Genomic DNA, 18,342 nt, shown 5'->3' with positions numbered 1-18,342 from the left:
TTTAGTTAACTAATCTTTTCTCTTGGCTTAACACTTGCCTTTGTAAAACCACACGAGCCTACTTTGGTGTGACACCAATGGTGTGACTTTTGTTTTTATTTGGGCTATGTTGGAGTTTCTTTATTATGTTTCAGGATATAGTGAGCGGTTTTTGTTTTGCTTGTATTTTGCCTAGAGCTGACAAATTGCATATGCACAAAGAAATAGTTATAATTGTGATAAAGTGTGGTTTAAAAAGAAAGAAGTTGCCAGTGTCAGAACATAGTTGAAAGCTATCCCATGTATCTTCAATCTACAGAATGCCACTTTAATGAAAGGCATTTAAAAATAAATGAAAACAATTATTGAAGTGCAAAAAAAGAACACAGTGAGCCCTCCTGAAACTTTGATGTGTTACTGTATATATTCTTGTTTCTAACATAATCAAATTAAACAAGAAACTCTCTTGTAAAGCAGTTAACATAGTAAAAAAGTATCAGGTTATTTCCCCAAACAGTAAATGCAAACAAGCTCTTTTCCTTTATAATCTATTCTGTTGTACTGAATCTTTAATCTAATCTGGTTTTGCATGCGTGAAGATTAAGAAGAACCGTAAGAAATATATGGCAGAAGAACAACAGTGGAAGCGACGACAGAGTACTTTTCGACGAGGGATATCTGGCCGTCGTTCTGCTTACGCTTTCTCCCACCAGCGGGGATATGCTGATCTCATTGCTTCTGGACGCAGCATATGCAGAAAGCGTGCTCCTTTAGATGCAGTGCTACGCAACAGTGTGACACAAGTCAGAGAAGCTCGTGAAACAAGCTGATTTTTACTACGTTTTAGGAGAGAAGCTTTTTATTCAAATGATTGCACAAAAAAAGGGTTTTTTTAAAACAAACTCAGGATATTTTTTTAACCAAATGGCACATGGATATGAAGATTGTTACGTTTTATCGCAAAACCTCTTGGTTTAGGACTACTGGAAACATAGAAAGGCCAAGATTTTTCTACGGAGCTACTACTCCTTGTGCAACTATGTCTGTTACATGTGAAACTGGAAGATATGCAATCTAGGGTATGAAAACCCAGCACTGTAATTTTTTTAGTGATGTCTGGAATTGCAAACTTTTTTCACATTTTAATAATATATTGGAATAAAATTGCAGCTACATTTCATATCATGACTTTGAAGGTGAACTGCAAAGACGCAGTTAACCTGTGTGCACCATTTACAGTGACAATGGCAAATCAGGTGATCTGATCTGTCTTTTGAGAGGAACCTAGAAAATCTCACCTGAGCTTGTACAGCTGAGATTCAGATATATCTGGTGATAAGCTTTAGTCAGCATCAGATTGTATTAGGTATTCTGACATTTATAGGTGTGGTTTCAGTTCATTTCTTTTTCTTCAATGATTGACTGCAACTTGCTGTGCTAAATCGGAAGAGATCTTTCTTTGCACCTTGTTAGCAAGAGAGGTATGGCGGTACTCCTTCCCTCGCTGATTCCTTGGGGTTCCCTGGAATGGAGAGCTGAGGCAACAATCAACAGGATTTTTTTTCTCTGTCTCTCTCTTTCTAACTTTCTTGGATACGTTTGTGTCTTCTTTCTTGTACAGTATTTTTATGAAGAGATATATTCAATCTTTGGAAAGCTGCCCTTTGAACTGGCAAAAATATGTTCATTTCAGTTGTTTTAGATACAGCAATGAAGAATAATAGTTAATTAGAAAACTGTTTGCTTTTATACTGAATGTATTTCACTTGCTGGTAAATAAATACCATTCTTAGAGTGTAAAAAGTTTTTAATGAAAGTCTCTGCATTTGCACATATTTTCACTCTTCAAATTGAGGTGTATGAATGTTTCACTTACTTCTGACTCATGGACTAAGGTTGAATACTGAAATGTTTTTATAGCAAAAAACATGATATACAGTTCTTTTTCAATGAAAAATGTACATTTCAAAAATTTAATGGAAATAAATATCCTAAAGTTACAGCTTCTTTTCTGATAAGTATATGGGTCAGCACAGTGCAGTTCAGGAGTGTGAAAGGGATTTAAAAAGTGGAGATAGCTGTAATCTCTCTGAGATGGATGGCGTTGGTGGTTTAAAAGAAAAAAGTATTGGACTCCAGAACTGGGCGTGATATTAAAATACTAAGCATGCAAACTGAGGTGGCTATGTTCCTTCCGTTTCCAATGAGACTTAATAAAAACATGTCGTAGATAATCAGTTTTCGTAACTTTTGGCTCCGGTGAGCCATGAAGAGCAGAGCAGCTTTCACCAGTTTCGGAGAATCGCCGCGGGTGGCAGGGCCCAGCTCCGAGCAGGGTAGGCCAGAGCAGCTTGCTCAGGCGCGCGGCCGGCTGGGCTGGGAGCATCTCCGAGGACGGAGGCGCCGCAGCCGCTCTGGGGAACCTGCTGCAGCGTGTGACCACCCTCGCCGTGAAAAGCTTGATTTTTGCTTTGGGGTTTTTTAGTGTCTAAAGGGCATCTGTGTATTTCAGCTTCCTGAAGAAAGCCTTGGTTGCAATCGCCACAAAGTGGGACGCGACGTGCTGGCCCTCTGCCCGCCGTTCCGTCTCGCCGGCTGACTCCCGTTTCCAGGCGACGTCCGCTGCTGCGGTAGTTTGCGGGTTTCCGTTTTCTGCCTGGAAGCCGCCTTCCAGCAGAACGGCTGCCGTTACACCGAGCCCACCGCGGTAGCGCCCAGGGAGAGCCCACAGCCGAGCGTAGGCCGGTGCTCGGCGTCACCGGGCCTGGGCACTAGCTCTCGCCCCGCGCCCTCCCTTAGGGAAGGCGACGCGGTTCTGACAGGGCCCAAACGCTGCCCGGGCCCCGCGCTGCCGGCGCCTGCGCCCCCTGCCGGGCGGGGCGGGGCGGCTGATGCAACCGGCGGAAGCGCCGTGACGGCACTTCCGGCGCGGCGGCAGCAGCATGGCGGGCGAAGGCATCGGCAGGACGGCGGCGCTCGCCATGGGTGAGGCCCGCGGCCTGGGGCGGCGGCCGCGCGCGCCGGGGGCCCTGCAGGACCGGACCGGACCGGACCGGACCGGACCGGGGAGGGCGGGCGGGAGATGGCGGCTCGCGGGGGCCAGGCCGGGGGCGGCTGGGCCCCCCTTGCCGGGCGGCGGCAGGGACCCGCCCCCCCCTCCCCCCCCGGCCCGGGGGTCGCATAACCACGTAACCTTTGGTTACTCGTTTTTTTCCTGCTTTGCCCCGGCCTGAGGTGGGCGTTTCCTGAGAATTTACCTGCTGAAAGCTAAAATTGGTTATGATCCTTCGCCAGACGTGGCTGGGCTAGTAGGAAACCTTACACTAACGTCATTTATCGTGGTAGTTTATGCTTTTATTCCCCATTGGTTTTTCATGAGCAAATCCGTTTTCCATGAAAACTAGAATTATTCATTAAAATACTTCTGAACTCTCCAACTAAAATACAGACACGTGCACACCGTCCTGATAGAAGTTAGTTGCTTATAAGAGGCTAATTAAAGTATATATTGCTTTTCCTTCTGACTGGGGAGAATATTTCTAGCATGAGTTTTCACCAGTGTGTTTCTGGCTTCTAGATGTGTGAAAGTAGCAGAAAAGAATGAAGTGGATGTATGTACCTGTCTGCGTGTGTGCACTGACATACGTGCATATATATATATATGGATGGATGTGGATAAGCTCTGCGTTTCGCTCTTGTGGACTGTTGTGCTCAGGTGTGGCTGTAAGCAGTTAACAAAGCTAGTAGTGCACTGGAGGTTCATTCAAGTTAAGGTTGGAAGATGAGAAGTCTTGAGAATGATTAAAAGATTGGAAATGCTCCTTACTGCGAGACTTATGGAGCTTCTCTGTTTAGCATGGAGAAGGCTAAGGGATGGCGAAATCGAAGTCCGGTAATACTAATATGGGAAGCAAGGTTTTAGTAATGGACTTGCCATCAGACAGAGGTTTTACGTGCTCCTATCCCTGGAAGTTGAAACTAACTGCACTCACGTTAGAAGAAAGGTTCATGTTTGCGGACTGCCCGTACCCGAGCAGGGGATCGTGAAAGTGCTTTGTGGGTCCTGGAGCAGATAGATCTTGTCCTGTGGTTTTGACTTCTAGTTAGGGTGTGGAGAAAGGAGGAAATATCTTCAGTTCTTTTAACTGGTGATTCATTTCTTGGCTATGAGTCAGCCAAATGTTTAGCTAAGCTGTCTGACTTCTCTCAACTTATCATCTCCCTCTCTAGATAAGCATCTCCCTGCTTATCTGGAAAAAGTTATTTCCATAAAAAGCTTCTTTCTCTTTGGTTCCTGATGTTAGCTAGTAACTGCCAAGAGTTCCATGTCTAGGAAGTCCCTAAAACTTTGACATAATTCACTTACTACGCGGACAGATTTTTTTAAAATGGAAAATACTAACCAAGTCTTATACTGTCTGGCCAAGCAGTTGTTTTTGAAGGTTTGTCACTGCTGATAATTGTGAAGATTTTAAATCCTTGTGTGTGTCCAGTTTCTTCATGAATGTAGGCATAGTCAATACTTTTTTAAGCAGGTGTCTGTATTTGTCCTGTGTTGTAGAAGAGCTGTACGTCTCTGAACAAGAGGGCAGTGATTCCACTGGTGATGGGACACAAAAGAAACCATTCAAAACTGTTTTAAAGGTAACTGCAGAAAACGTGTGCTGTTTATCTTCAATTCACAGTTCAGCCTCACTTAGGTCAAGCGGCTGGCATTGTATATGTAACGTACTTCTAAAGGTAAATTTTATACCTCCACCCCCCACCCCCTGACCAGAACGATCAGAAGTAGGATATCTACATGGTTTTAGTCTGCTTTATCTCAGCATGGGTTTAGTTTACTTACAGTGCCATTAATTCTCTCCCCCCCACACACCTTTTTAGGCTCTAATGACAGCAGGAAAGGAACCGTTTCCTACTATTTATGTGGATTCGCAAAAAGAAAATGAGGTACTGTAATATTAGAGCTTCTGAGTAGAAATTGTTGTTTTGATGCTCCTCTGTGTGAAGGACACAGATGTAATCTCTTATTTTCTGCTGTCTCCCTGGATTTATCTAGAGATGGAGCATTATTTCAAAGTCACAGATGAAGAATGTCAAAAAACTATGGCACAGGGAACAAATGAAGAATGAGGCTAAGGAGAAGAAAGAGGTAGGTTGCAGATGATGCCGAGCTGGAATTAGCATCTTTCCTTCCCAAAGACATTAAATAGCCACCCCACCCCCACCCCAAAGAAAAACCTTCAGTTTGTTCCTCCCTATATCATTCTTTTCTATATATAGGTTATTTACAACTTGCCTTTGTTTAGATTAGGACGAGCAAATGACTGAAACTGGATGAGTTTGTATGACTGCAATTTGTTGCCTTTAGTCTTCCTGGAAAAAATATGAAATGCTTCTGTGCGTAGTTTCTCGTCGTGGACTTGATGAGAAGGTTCCCGTACTAGGGTAGGCCCTAGTAGGGTGATGTCAAAGCTTCTTGTCCGTAAGCGTGCGTTATAGTCTCCAGTAACTGTGAGGTGTGAGAATCTTACAAAGCCTCGTAGCAACTGTTTAATAAATTTTTTAACAACCAGGCAGAAGATCTCTTGAGAAGAGAGAAGAACCTAGAGGAAGCTAAGAAGGTTGTTATCAAGAATGATCCTAGTCTTCCAGAGCCAAAATGTGTGAGTAAGATCCCGTGTACTTGATGCATGGCCTTAGTTACAGCTTCTTCTCTGTACAGACATTGGTTCTGACCCTGCTTTGTGGCACTGGCAGCTGTTGAAGGCCACCGTCTTGTTGCTAACCATAAATGTAATCTTGTTTTTCTTTTACCTGTGTCTGCTAGTATATGGACTTTGATCTTTCTCGTGCACTTGATGGTTATCTGGGTTTTGTCAGTTCATGCATCAGACTTTTCTGTGTCCGTGTCTGTCTCCTGGTAGAGACCATACTTCTGTTTGAAAAAGTTCATTAGTTTTGCTTCCTTTAGGTGATTCTTGTTGTGGTGGAGAGTGAAGAAACGCTGCTAGTTAGAGAACACAAGTTGTTGAGACATGGAGTGCCGTTCTTTCTGGTTATTCCTACAGTCCTGCTGGATTTGGTGGGGCTGTCCAAGCCTTAATTTAGGAAGCAGCTGTTACATGTGCTGCTTGGTGATGTTTTGGACAGGCCCTGTGTAGCGCGTATGGAAGATGGTTTTGCTTTGAGCCTTGCCCTCGCATGGCTGCTCTTTGTGAAAGGGGCAGCTGTACCCAGCTGGGCTGGAAGCAGTTGCTGTCTCTTCGGGACCACCGCGCTCCAGCAGTCTGACTTACTGAGGCCTGATCCTTCTCAAAGGAGCCTGCTGGATTCATTGTTCCGCCCACAGCAGTGTCAGTGCCTCAGCCGCACGTCTAGATGTACCTATGCCAGATCCAGATGTGATGTCCTCTGCGTCTTGGACTGCTGACTGAACTCCTCTATTGAATATTTTTAGAAATTAATCCAGAGATGTCCACTCACGCTTCAGAGCACCAGAAAATGTTTCTGGGACGTCATCTCCAAGTTATCTGGTGATTTAATGTATCTTGGAGTTCCAGTAATACCTGAACGCTCTGGTCTTCAGGTGTGAGCTGTTGAGTGTTTTGACTTCTCTATTTGGCCAAAGGCAAAGTGAGTTTCTTGACTGATTGAAGGTATTACAGTTCCTAGTTTCTTTAGGGCAAAGTGAGTCTGCTAAATAGAACAGGCTCAACATGAAGCCTGCAAGTATTGTCCAAACATGCTGTCTTTGATGTGACTGGATAAAATACTCTTTCCTTCCTAAACAGCTGTTCAGTGTTGGCAGCTGTGCTCATATTTTGAATGGAACTTCCCTTCAAGTGCTGGGAGGAGATATTTTGGGGAGGAGAATGTCATATATACTTGTATTCTAAGTAATTATGTGGAAAACATCATCTAAATGCTGATTGACTTCTCTACAGTTGATTGCCTTTATTCCTTGCTGTGCAGGTAAAGATTGGTGCTCTGGAGGCTTACAGAGGGCAAAGAGTGAAGATTTTTGGCTGGATTCACAGATTACGTAGGCAAGGTAAACCACAAGCACTTAAAAATTATCAAACCTATGCAGGAAGATGGAACAAATTCGGTAGCCATCAAAATCTGGAAACTTAGTGTAAATGGTGTTTGATTCCTTCTGAAGTTTTTAGACTATCAGTTAGATATCCCCTTTGGTGTCCCAAATTGAGCAGTGCACCACTGACAAATTCTGCATAATGTGTGAGTGTGTAGATGTTTCTTAATCATCATGTATGAATGTGTATAGACTTCTTAGTCCAAAGCCTTTGGGATGTTTGATTTGGAGGCCAATCCTACAGAATTTTTTAAAAAAGACTTAATTTTTTTCGTCTCTTAAACAAATCCTTCAAATTGAAGAGCTAACTAGCATCTGCTCATGGCAAAACCAACAAATCAGGGTTTTTTAAGTTATGTGAAGTGGCATAACTTTTAAGTATAGTGAGTATGTTTGCTTTCAAAATGATCAATACCCTAGTTAGCAAGGTGGCATCAGCTGGGGAGTGAGAGGCTTGCGTAAAACTTTCCAGTACAAAGCCAGAAAACGATAAGCTGCTTTTAGTGTTCTCTTGTGATTAAAAAAAAAAAAATCTAGAAGCGTATGACAAAGCTGATTCTGGCTTCAGACATAATCTTTGTTCACTGAAGGACTTGACCAAGTGGTTGTGGATTTGGATATCATGACCAGTTCTTTGGTTCTGCTTCTCTGTGGTTGATTCTAGTTCCTAGAAAAAAGAATTTCTCATCAGATGCTTTTGTGAAGATGTGGATGAAGCGTGACATCACTTTCTCCACGTTAGCTGTAACTTGGGCCTGTGCATTCATCAGTTCTGTCAGACAGACCTGTAGTCCCTCAGGACCCGAGTGCGTTTGCTGAGGTCATGGCACGGCAGTGCAATCCCAGCCCTGTTGGGGTTGCAGCTGGCTTTTCTGTTGATGTTTGTTGAAGCTTATTTTAGCTCAAGTTATACAAAATACAGCTCTGTGAAAGGCTTCTATAACTGAGCTAATGCTTCAGTGTTTACCTGAAGCATCTTTTGTTTTGTTTTGTTTTTTAACACAATCACAGTCCTTCAGTAATAAGCTGCACACCAGGTGGTAATATTTTTGGGGGTGGGTCTGTTCAGTGGATCAGTGAATAAATCCGAGGCTTTCTGCATTTTTGTTCTGTTTTTAACTAGGAAAAAATTTGATGTTCATTGTTTTGAGAGACGGCACAGGATTTCTACAGTGTGTCCTTTCAGATGAACTGGTAAGTTGTGATGATATAATTCTGTTCTGTCTCTAAATGAATAAATGCGGAGTTCGTACCTCATCTGTTTTTCCTTTATATAGATGATTGGAAGCTATCCTAAACCTGTTGATTAAATCCTACTATTGTTAAATTGTATCTCGTACCACTCGAGTTTTTTGTCAATGCGAAGACTAACTAGAAGTCATTATGAGTTAATCTTGTCCATGACTCCAGTAGATCTCATAGGAAAACTAGAAATTAAAAATTATCTTAACCGCGTCTTTGTTTCTTTTTGTCTCTGTAGTGTCAGTGTTACAATGGGCTACTTCTGTCTACGGAGAGCAGTGTTGCCGTGTATGGTGTGCTGACCCTTGTTCCCGAAGGCAAGCAGGTACGGCAGTTGGATACGGCTGTGTGTTTGGGTTCTCCTGCTCTGTAACAGGTTATCGTTTTCCTGATGGGACGAGAAGCAGAGTTGGACGTAATTACTGGTTGAGTTCAGTGGGAATTTGTTTAAAAATCAAATCAAAACAAAACAAAACCCACAAACCTAAAGCTGCTGCAGCAGTTACCTGGAGTTCAGTGCGTGCATGCGTGTGTGTGTGAGAGAGAGAACGAGAACTAAGTGACTGTTCTGCTTTACCTTTTGCCTGAAACAATTTTCCACTGATACATCCTGTAGATATTTTATAGGGTATATCAATGTAAAATTGTGTTAACTAAGTGACGTTTTATTTTCCCTTGGAAAGGTAGTGAATAAGGTTTATTCTTTTTTTTAATGTGATCAAGAATTTGGGCTTAGCGCTTTCTCTTACTGAGATGTGCTTGTAGACTCTTCACCATGTTGTTTGTTATGAGGATATTAATTTGTCCTCTAGTGAAGGAGTAAGAACAAGGCAATCTGTTGACTTGCTTTGTAACACTGTTTATGATGGTGGTCTCAGATTAGTGACCGGGCAGATGTGATTTTAAGCCTCAAAATATGATGGTGCTTATGCCTCATACTTTTCTCATAGTTGAGATCTACAAACTGTTGCTGTTCAGAAAATTGTTTGAATCTGGAGTTGGGGCTAAAGCCATGTTAAGGAGCTATGTGTGAAAAATGACTCCTAAAAAGGATTCAAACTGAAGGCAGCAGAGAAGCTTTTAGGAGCCCTTCTCTGTGACAGTGACTCAATATACGCATCAGAACACGCAGGCCCATGTCAGGGTATTTATTCAAAATTACTGTAAGACTTCTGTCTTAACTGACAGAATTGACTGAAAGACAAAAGTAAATGTGCATCTGTGTTGCAAAACTTGTGATACAACAACAGCAAGGAAGCTGAGGACAGATTAAATCTCAAGTAGTCTTTTTTAAGACACGGACTTTTGATAGCTAATTATAGCGTTGTTTTTTTCTGAAGGAGAACACAAAGCAGTCATGTTGAGATTTACAGAATAGATGTACATTTAATCTTGCTATTCTGTAAGCTTACCTCTTCCTTTAGATACATACTCAAAATTGTCATCAGCTATAGAAGCGAGAATTTGTTTTCCTTTCTCGTAGATTGACATTTATATTCTCATGTCTGTTCTTTTGAGTAAGTTTGCTAACTCTAGGAAGATAGCAGACAAGTATATCTGAACAAAACCGCATCTTGGAGCATTGTTGCGCTGTTTCAGACAATGTTTCCAAGATGCATTAGACAGTATTTGAGCAAAGCAGTCCTCTCTGTGGCTTCGCATAGTATATAAAATAAGGTCAATGTGGAACTCCTGTGTGGTGCTTTGCATATAATTCGGTTGTTTTGTAAACCATGTACTGTTGGCCATTACCGGCATGTCTTCCAGATGAAACTGGGATAGATAGGCTTAATTTTTCTAGTTCTCCCTGCCACTTGGGTCCTGTCCCCAAGAGTTCTACCTAAGGTTAGAGTGACAAGCTCAGTTAAGCTTGAGTCCATTGCTTACGTTTTCTTGTCTCGTCACAGCAATATAATGCTTCAGTACACTAAAACACCAGATTTGTATGTTGTTTACAGTGAGTCAAATATCCATTGATTAGACTTTTTAAACTGCATTTATATCTTGAAAATACTGGGTGCGGAGGGGAAGAATATGTTTTGGGCACCAAAAGCACATTCTCCTGTGACTCACACAGGGGAGCTTCTGGCACCAGAAGTGCAGAGGTCAGTTCTGTAGCCCAAGCAGCTGGAGAGGGCTCAGTCCCGGGTCTGGGACTTCTGTTTGCCATGTAGTAGGGAACAGAATGGGGGAAATGAGTCAGTATGAAATTTCCTGCTTTCACATAATGGTGAAATGTTTCCTAGTGCAGAAAGATTGCTCAGGCCTCTCTGACAGGCAAACTTAAAGGTAACCATATACGTAGTGAGCTAGTTCCTCCCCTGTCATGATCTAAGCAGCTTCTTTTGACTTCTTTGGGAGTTTGCCATCCAGAGTGTGTCTCAAACAGTACAAAGAACAAAATATTTCCGATGTCATACAGCAATTTTGAGTTGGCATTGTCTTCTAATATATGGGAGGCCTCTCACTGTGTCTGTGTGGTGTGACGTTCCTGAAGGCATACAGGGAGGTACTTTGTGCCAGCGTAAGCTAGATAGAAGGGTTGTGGGTTGGGAGGGGGAGGGACCTCTGAAGGTCATCTGGTCCAACTGCTGCTTGAAGAAGAGCCAGTGTTAGGCCAGGTTGCCCAGGGCCTTGTCCAAGTGAGTTTGTGAAAATCTCCAAGGACTGAGTTTGAACAGTCTCTCTAGGTCCGTGCTCTAGAGTTTGTCCACCCTTGGTGTGAAGAATTTTTTCTTTATATCCAATTGAAACCACCTTACTGTAATTTGTGACCATTGTCCTTTTGCTGGATACCTCCAAGAAGAGTCTGGCTCCATCTTCTTTGTAACCACCCATTAAATAGTTGAAGATAGTAAGGAGTTCCACCTGCCCTCTCAGCATCCCGTTCTTCCTGCAGAATCAACCCAGTTCTCTATGATACATTACACCTGAGTTTCTAGATGTGTTCCGTTTATCTTCTAATTACCTGGCAGTAGTACTCAGTCCTACAGTTAAGTCTGAAAGGTGTATGATGGGTTACAAATGGTGTTTTTCAGGGGTGATATGACTGAAGTGGTATGACTGGGTTACGAAGCAGCCACTTTCAAAATAACTGCATTTAGAAGGGCTTTAGCATCTTTTGTTTAAACTGGAAGAATTAGCATCTCTGTTGAGATGCCACATGGTGACATCCGAGTGACAAAAAGTGGACTAAAGTTGTTGCTGCTCTTCAAATTGGCAGGCTCCAGGAGGCCACGAGCTGAACTGCGACTACTGGGAGCTTATCGGTCTGGCCCCGGCAGGAGGGGCTGACAACCTACTCAATGAGGATTCAGAGGTTGACGTGCAGCTTAACAACAGGCATATGATGATTCGTGGCGAGAATATGTCAAAAATCTTCAAGGTGCGCTCCATGGTAGTACAGGTCTTCAGGGATCACTTCTTTGCCAATGGATACTATGAAGTAAGTGTATTTCTCTTTGTCTGCAACTGACTTCTTTAATCTCCTTTCTTCAGAGCCATCTTGTTCTTGGAAGAACTGTATAGACTTTCTGACTGACCTAAAATGAGCGAAAGAGAAGCTGTTTGTTAGGAAACTCTTATTTGATTGCTTTTATAGACATAGCCTGAAATCTCCAAAGATATGTAGACACTTCTGGGGCATGTAAGTGTTACAGCATGATTCACAAAAAACCTGCACACTTCTGCTTAGGATATGAAGGATGTCAGAATGAAGTACTTGTATGCTTATGTACAAAAGCTTTGTAGAGGGTGTTCTGGAAGAGTGTGCCTTACGTCACTGCTCTTGCATGTTGTCATCATTGTCCTTAATTCTGCACTGAAGTAATGACAGTCCTGTTCTTTTACAGGTTACACCACCAACTTTAGTCCAAACACAGGTTGAAGGAGGCTCGACCCTATTCAAGCTGGATTATTTTGGTGAAGAGGCGTACTTGACACAATCCTCCCAGCTCTACCTGGAGACCTGCCTTCCGGCATTGGGAGATGTTTTTTGTATCGCTCAGTCATACAGAGCTGAGCAATCCAGGACGCGCAGACACTTGGCAGAGTATGGAGAAAATATGCATATTTATTACGTATGTATAAATGAAAGTATAAAGCAGGGAAGCAGCAGACAGTTGGATGATGGAATGTACAGTGAGGAGACTGCATTAGGGTAATAGGGAAGGACTGAGCAAAAGTTCTTTTGGGGCAGCATCTTGTCTCTGTGAATGACCAGTGGGTCGTAATACGTTGGCGTTTACCGAACGAAGACTTGGGCTAAACAGAGCTGACATAATTTTTAAGTTTTATCTATTTAGAAAATACAGCTGATACTGTTGTTTCCTTGACAATGTGTTTACAGCCTTATTTCCTTTACAATTTAGAAGTGGGAGAAATGAAAAAGGGGATAAAGGGGGTTCTTGAGGCTTTTTTCATAGCTGAAGATAACTTGCTAGTGTGTGTGTTTTGTAACGGTATGACCTTGTGTTTCAGATACACTCACATTGAAGCTGAATGCCCTTTTATAAGTTTTGAGGAGTTGTTGGACCGTCTGGAGAACTTGGTCTGTGATGTAGTGGACAGAGTCTTGAAATCACCTGCAGCAAGCTTACTGCATGACCTAAACCCGGTAGGCAGCAGTGTGGAAAACAGTCTTGAATAGACTAGAAAACCTGATCTTTAGCCTTTCACAGTCAGCACGTCCGTCCGTTTGGAAAAGACAGGGCATGGCAGCGAGCTCTGCTTCTGTAGCAATGTTCAGTCATATCAAAAGAGCGATGATGCTGCAAGGCTGGTAACTGTGCTCCCGGGAGCAGGGACTGCGGTGGGAGAAGTTACAGACTGGTAGGGTCCAGGAGCCAGCTGTGTACCGTAGTGTGTACTGTACCAGTGGAACAAAACTTGTCCCAGAGCTGGTAGTATTGACCAGCTGGTACTTGCAGATTGAGCACAAGGGAGCAGTGACGCAACTTTGGTGTTTTACTTTCTATTGTGGAACTTGGAGGTCTGTAAAGCTATCCTCTGTTAGAGACACGCTGTCTTTGTTGTCTCTGCAAAGGAAGTTAGCAGCCTCTTAAACAGTGTTATTTCCATCTCCAGCTCTTCTCTCATAGGACGTATAGACTCAGTCATTCCCATTTATTTTGACTTATTTTCCTGATAAACACTGCATTTTTACTGCTTGTTCACTTTTAAATTTGGGCTGAGATTGGGACGAGGTAGGAAATAGCACAGGCAGGAGCCACCCTGTGACCTTCTCACAAAGGGATGGCTGTGTGCGGGAAGGTGGCAGTGTTCTGTCGTGGCATAGCGCCCTGTGGCCCTGCGTGTGGAGCCTCTGCAGAACGGTCAGTTTAACACCTACGTATGCAATGAAGTCACAAAAGGAGCCCGTCTTGAAAACGCTTTTCCTTCTCCTGCCATCTTTTTCAGCATCTGTTCTGTGAACTGTACAGCATTGGGTAGACAGCTGTGTTTGGTTCTTGCTTCAGCACTTCTCTGAGCTTGATCTTTTAACTAACAATTTATTGATGCATGAGCTGGAAAGAGTCATGTATATACTTTAAGTCTGGAAATAGACTTGCTGATCAATTAGAAAAATTTCTAAAAGTTCCTTCTTAAAGATACACTTCTAACCATTTTTATGCCTGTTCTTCTTTGTAGGGCTTCCAGCCCCCTAAACGTCCGTTCCGACGGATGAACTATACTGATGCCATTGCATGGTTAAAGGAACACGATGTGAAGAAGGAAGATGGCACTTACTACGAGTTTGGAGATGTAAGTCCTTTTGAGGAATTAAAACAAACAAACAAAATCCCGTAGCCCTGCACTAAAGGTGTAATAGTCAGTGACTGGAAGAAGAATGTGTTTGGACCATGATGCTATTGGATTTTTTTTGTTGCTGTGTGAAATCTGCTGTTTTGTTTAGGATGATGCTGATGAGTGAAATTCTAGTCCCATTTAAGTCAAAGTGGATTTTGCTATGAATCTCAGGCCTGGACTGTGCTGGGAGATGTAGCGATGCTGTACTGCAGTTGCACTGGGAGGTGCAAGTGGGGCCTGGGTTTTCATGCAGTGACGTGGAACGCTGGAATCAAACCCCGTTTTGTCATGTGTCCATCTGTTCCCCGTCTCGCTTCTTGCCAGCATGTAAGGCAGAATGCTTTAAGGAACTCAGTAGGACTTGGTGGTGGCGTAGCCATAGTCATAAAAGGATTTAAGAGAAGCAGGGTTTGTAGGCAGAGATGATATGATTTCCTTAACTTTAAAGTCTACAGAGTAAAGTCTGAAGAAAAACTGGTTGCTTGAAATCTGGTGTGCTGGGTTTTTTTTTCCTGCTGCTGTATGAAAGGATTATAGAGGGAAAGACCTTCATACCGCATTGAACGTTCGGTTCCATAGGGAAATGGGGATTCTGCTCTCCCCTCCCTGCTCCATTTCAGATGGATGCTTGCTTTGTGAGAAAGATTATGTTCCTATCCCTTCCTTACCCTTTCCTTGCTGTGTACAGCAAGGCAGTGCTGCAACACAGCGTTTGGCTGGATTAAAAACAAGTAACCAGCACGTGTGGCTGTTCTTTCTTTTTAAAGAAAACTCTAGTATTCTGACTTTAACTTGTAGTCTAAGAAATGTGTGTTACCATCAGCTGAAAGAGTGAAACCTTTGGGGGATAGGAGGAGTTTTTAACTAAACAATGTTTAACAAGCCATGGTCTATCTGTGTAACTGCGGTGTCATCCTTCCCGTCTCCCCTCTTTTAAACACTAAAACTGCTGATTTGGTTAAAACAAAATTTCTGGTTGTACACTTTGCTTGATGTTTCACCGTTTATGAAATTTCAGTCAGAAAATTTAAAAAACAAAATACTCTCATGGCTGTAATTAATCAGTTGAGTTTATTAATAAATAGCCCTGTATACATAACAAGGAAGCACTTAAACTTAGTTTTAAGGTTTATGGAAAACAGTTTGGGGGGAGGAAGGAATTTAGGCTCTTCAATGTTTACTAGTCATTTGGAAAGTCTCCCTTCAGGTTGGACTTTTCATAAGCTTTCTGTCTAAAACACTGTGAGGATTATTTATATTTATATAAAGTTTCTTGAGTTCTTCTAAGATAATTTTGATTAAATATTTAGGTACAATGGGTGAATGTGTGGATATGTGTGGTCTGAAACTGTCTGTCTTTCCTGCCTGATGTGTTGTGGGCCTTGAGATTTTGTAGTGTTTCTAGTTTTAAATATTAATAAGTCTTCTTTAATCGTAGGATATTCCTGAAGCTCCTGAGAGACTAATGACAGACACCATTAATGAGCCAATCCTGTTGTGTCGATTTCCTGCAGAGATAAAGTCCTTTTATATGCCGCGCTGTTCTGAGGATTCCCGGCTTACAGAATCTGTGAGTTGGTGTTTTACCTATGTTACAGGCTCCTAAACGGGGTGGGAAAGTCTGTGTGAATGAGCATAAAATGAATGAGTATTACAGCAAAAAACTTGAAGAATTCTTATCACATTTCATTTTGGGAGTCTCTTGGCATGGCTTGTTGGTACTAAAATAAACAAAGCAACTCTAAAGTGCTTATAAATAATCTAAAGACAATATTCCTTTGACTGTTCTTGAAGCCTGTTGTCTGAACACGAGCCGTTTGGCAGCCAGGAAGAGTAGGTGCTGTTCTCAATCAGAGATTAAACTGGAGAACCTAGTCAGTTGGTTTCTTCCATCTATAAGCTGAGTCTAATAAGAACTGCCTTCCCTTCTTCCCTCATAGAGTTAAAATTATATGGTAAAAAGTGTTATGGAAATATGCTTTATGTTTGGGCTCTTTTTCCTTCCACCTTCTGCAGACAGCTTATTTGTACTAGCTTATCTCGTGCTGTGCGTTGTAGGTCGATGTGTTGATGCCGAATGTTGGTGAGATTGTTGGAGGCTCTATGCGTATCTGGGACAGTGAGGAGCTAATAGAAGGCTACAAGAGAGAGGGCATCGATCCCACACCGTACTACTGGTACACCGACCAGGTGCGTAGAACAGATTCCATGCCCTGCCTGTCAGGGAACATGGTATCCGAATTTTTTTTAAACTCCTCTTAAAGTGATGCAGTCTAAATGGGAAACATTTTTTTATGGCCAGAAGTAGATGATCATTTAGCCATTTGCAAAATGCAGTGGGTAACAGCTTCTGTTCTGTTGAAATTGCTTTTGCTTGCTGTGGTGCACACTGCCCTTACAGATCACCTTCATGAGACTGGCTTATGCTGGTATGTGCCTCTCGTAATGTCTTCTGCCATGCACTACCTTTGTGAGGCCCTTCTTTTTTAGATGAAGACAGATTGGTCTCTTCAGACTTGAATAGCTCTACCTAGTGAAAAGGACAAGGCTGAAAAAAGGTCATTAAGACTTTCGTTTTCAGCTTCCTTTTTCTAGTCTTTCCCCTCAGAAGCTGAACACAACTATCTTATCTGGGAAGACCATAATCCAGTTTCCCTGTCATTCATTCAGAAAATGATTTTGTATTTTTTTTTCTGCTGGTGTTATTTAGCTTGTTATTTAGGTAATAATTGCATGTTTAGTATCTTCTTTCTGCTTTTAATTTCACAGAGGAAATACGGTACCTGCCCTCATGGTGGATATGGTTTGGGGTTGGAACGATTCCTGACCTGGATCCTGAACAGGCACCATATCAGAGATGTCTGTCTCTATCCTCGCTTCGTCCAGCGCTGCAAACCATAGCCGTCCTTGTGATGAAATGCTAGGAAACGGAGCAACTGATGCTTCGGAAAGAACGATTCACTACCATACTACAGCCTGTCCGAGAACAAGACTTACTGCAACCTGTGGTTAATACAATCGCTATTTTAGTTGGGAGGGAACCCTTTTTAAAGGAAAATGCTATTAATTAACTGGAAGAATTCTTAGAAAAAATTGTTAAAAAAAAAATTGTAAAAATACTCTCAAGTCGCCATAAAACAAAGATCCTGATAAGCTGGTATTTAAAAAAAAAAAGAAGATGCGCTTTTACCTTTAATGTCTGTGACTTATGAATAAAATATTTGGGGCATTTAATTTTTTTTGACCTCTGTTTTCTCTTTTGTGGTTTCTTGTTGGAGAAATCGGAAGGTCAAGCTCTTTAAATTCCCAAATACTGACTATTGAGAATGTCATGAAGAGGCTATCATCTATATAGCGCAATGAAGTATAAAAACTAGAATAAATACATTTAAGCGCTGCACTTTTTAGCTCCTACTGCTTTTAATGAAAGTTTTGAGTTTATTCAGTAGCAAGGCATGTAGTATTGAACGCAAAATTCTGCTGCGAGAGGTGTACTTTTTTTCCAAAGTATTTATTGAGACTGATTGTGAGGTACACTGTTAGTTTTCCCTGGCATTTGTGGACAGAGCGCAATAGTGGGACCACGCACACCTAACATGCTGAATTACCATTTTAAGAGGACTGTCTGTTAGCTCATGGGCACCTGGATGTTTGTGTTGCTTTTAAAACCAAGGTTCTTCCCTCTGCTTCAAACAAGAAGTAACTGATTGAAGACCCAAAGAACTTGGTAACTGTGAAACAGAATTGGTTTCCAGCACTGTATGCTGACTGAATTTCTGTCCTCTCTAGGTGAATTGTAGTTCAAGCAGTGCTTTCCCATTTCCTGCTAAAGAATGTTTTCATACTAGAGCAGTCCCATGTTTCCCAGCTGGCCCGGTGTACTCTTCTGCTACTGCGTCTTAGCAGGTTCTCTGCTGTAAACAAGCTATCAAACGGAATTAATTATATATTAAATCTGTTGAGTCATCTGAATGCTTCTTAGCCATAAACAAACTAAGTCCTTTTACTACAGTGAAAAGAAGAAATAAAAAAAAGTAGGGGCATCATTTGCTACCTGCACTGAGATTTTATCTGGATTTGCCGTTCATAGAATTGTTGTTGAGCTGTGTGATGTCCATATTTTTGTAGTAAAAGATTGGGTTTTTTCTTCATCTTGCATGTTACATACACAAACTAGTCTAAATCAGCAGTCAATAAATTCCTGGCAATATGGAAAA

The 18,342-nt window shown here is 42.1% G+C and overlaps 2 protein-coding genes across 4 annotated transcripts in view; both read left to right on the top strand.

Moving 5' to 3' along the window:
• Positions 1-1,979, top strand: part of LOC135325012 (phospholipid-transporting ATPase IC-like) — a 51,277-nt gene extending 49,298 nt beyond the window's left edge. For all 3 annotated transcript variants that reach the window (XM_064502320.1, XM_064502322.1, XM_064502321.1), the window contains one exon: positions 579-1,979. In XM_064502320.1, coding sequence (XP_064358390.1) covers positions 579-809 — 231 coding nt within the window. In that variant the 3' untranslated portion in view covers positions 810-1,979. The remainder of the gene's footprint in view (positions 1-578) is intronic.
• Positions 1,980-2,810: 831 nt separating this feature from the next.
• On the top strand, positions 2,811-18,342 carry LOC135325013 (asparagine--tRNA ligase, cytoplasmic). Its single transcript, XM_064502323.1, has 15 exons — positions 2,811-2,964; positions 4,541-4,623; positions 4,864-4,929; positions 5,039-5,131; positions 5,556-5,645; positions 6,955-7,033; positions 8,199-8,269; positions 8,556-8,642; positions 11,541-11,762; positions 12,169-12,368; positions 12,797-12,932; positions 13,967-14,080; positions 15,564-15,695; positions 16,184-16,315; positions 16,895-18,342. Exons 1-15 carry the CDS (start codon positions 2,922-2,924, stop codon positions 17,024-17,026), a joined length of 1,680 nt encoding a protein of 559 aa, XP_064358393.1. The 5' UTR covers positions 2,811-2,921; the 3' UTR covers positions 17,027-18,342.

This window comes from Dromaius novaehollandiae, chromosome Z (assembly GCF_036370855.1).
Source record: "Dromaius novaehollandiae isolate bDroNov1 chromosome Z, bDroNov1.hap1, whole genome shotgun sequence".
Classification (NCBI taxonomy): Eukaryota; Metazoa; Chordata; class Aves; order Casuariiformes; family Dromaiidae; genus Dromaius; species Dromaius novaehollandiae.
This window is presented reverse-complemented; position numbering and strand designations above follow the sequence as displayed.

Bases quoted from the DNA above. Each gene is read 5' to 3' on its own strand.
- LOC135325013 (XM_064502323.1), top strand. From the start codon at position 2,922: ATGGCGGGCGAAGGCATCGGCAGGACGGCGGCGCTCGCCATGG. The intron at 8,270-8,555 runs GTAAGTTGTGAT...TTGTCTCTGTAG, and splicing joins GTGTCCTTTCAGATGAACTG to TGTCAGTGTTACAATGGGCT. The intron at 11,763-12,168 runs GTAAGTGTATTT...GTTCTTTTACAG, and splicing joins TTGCCAATGGATACTATGAA to GTTACACCACCAACTTTAGT.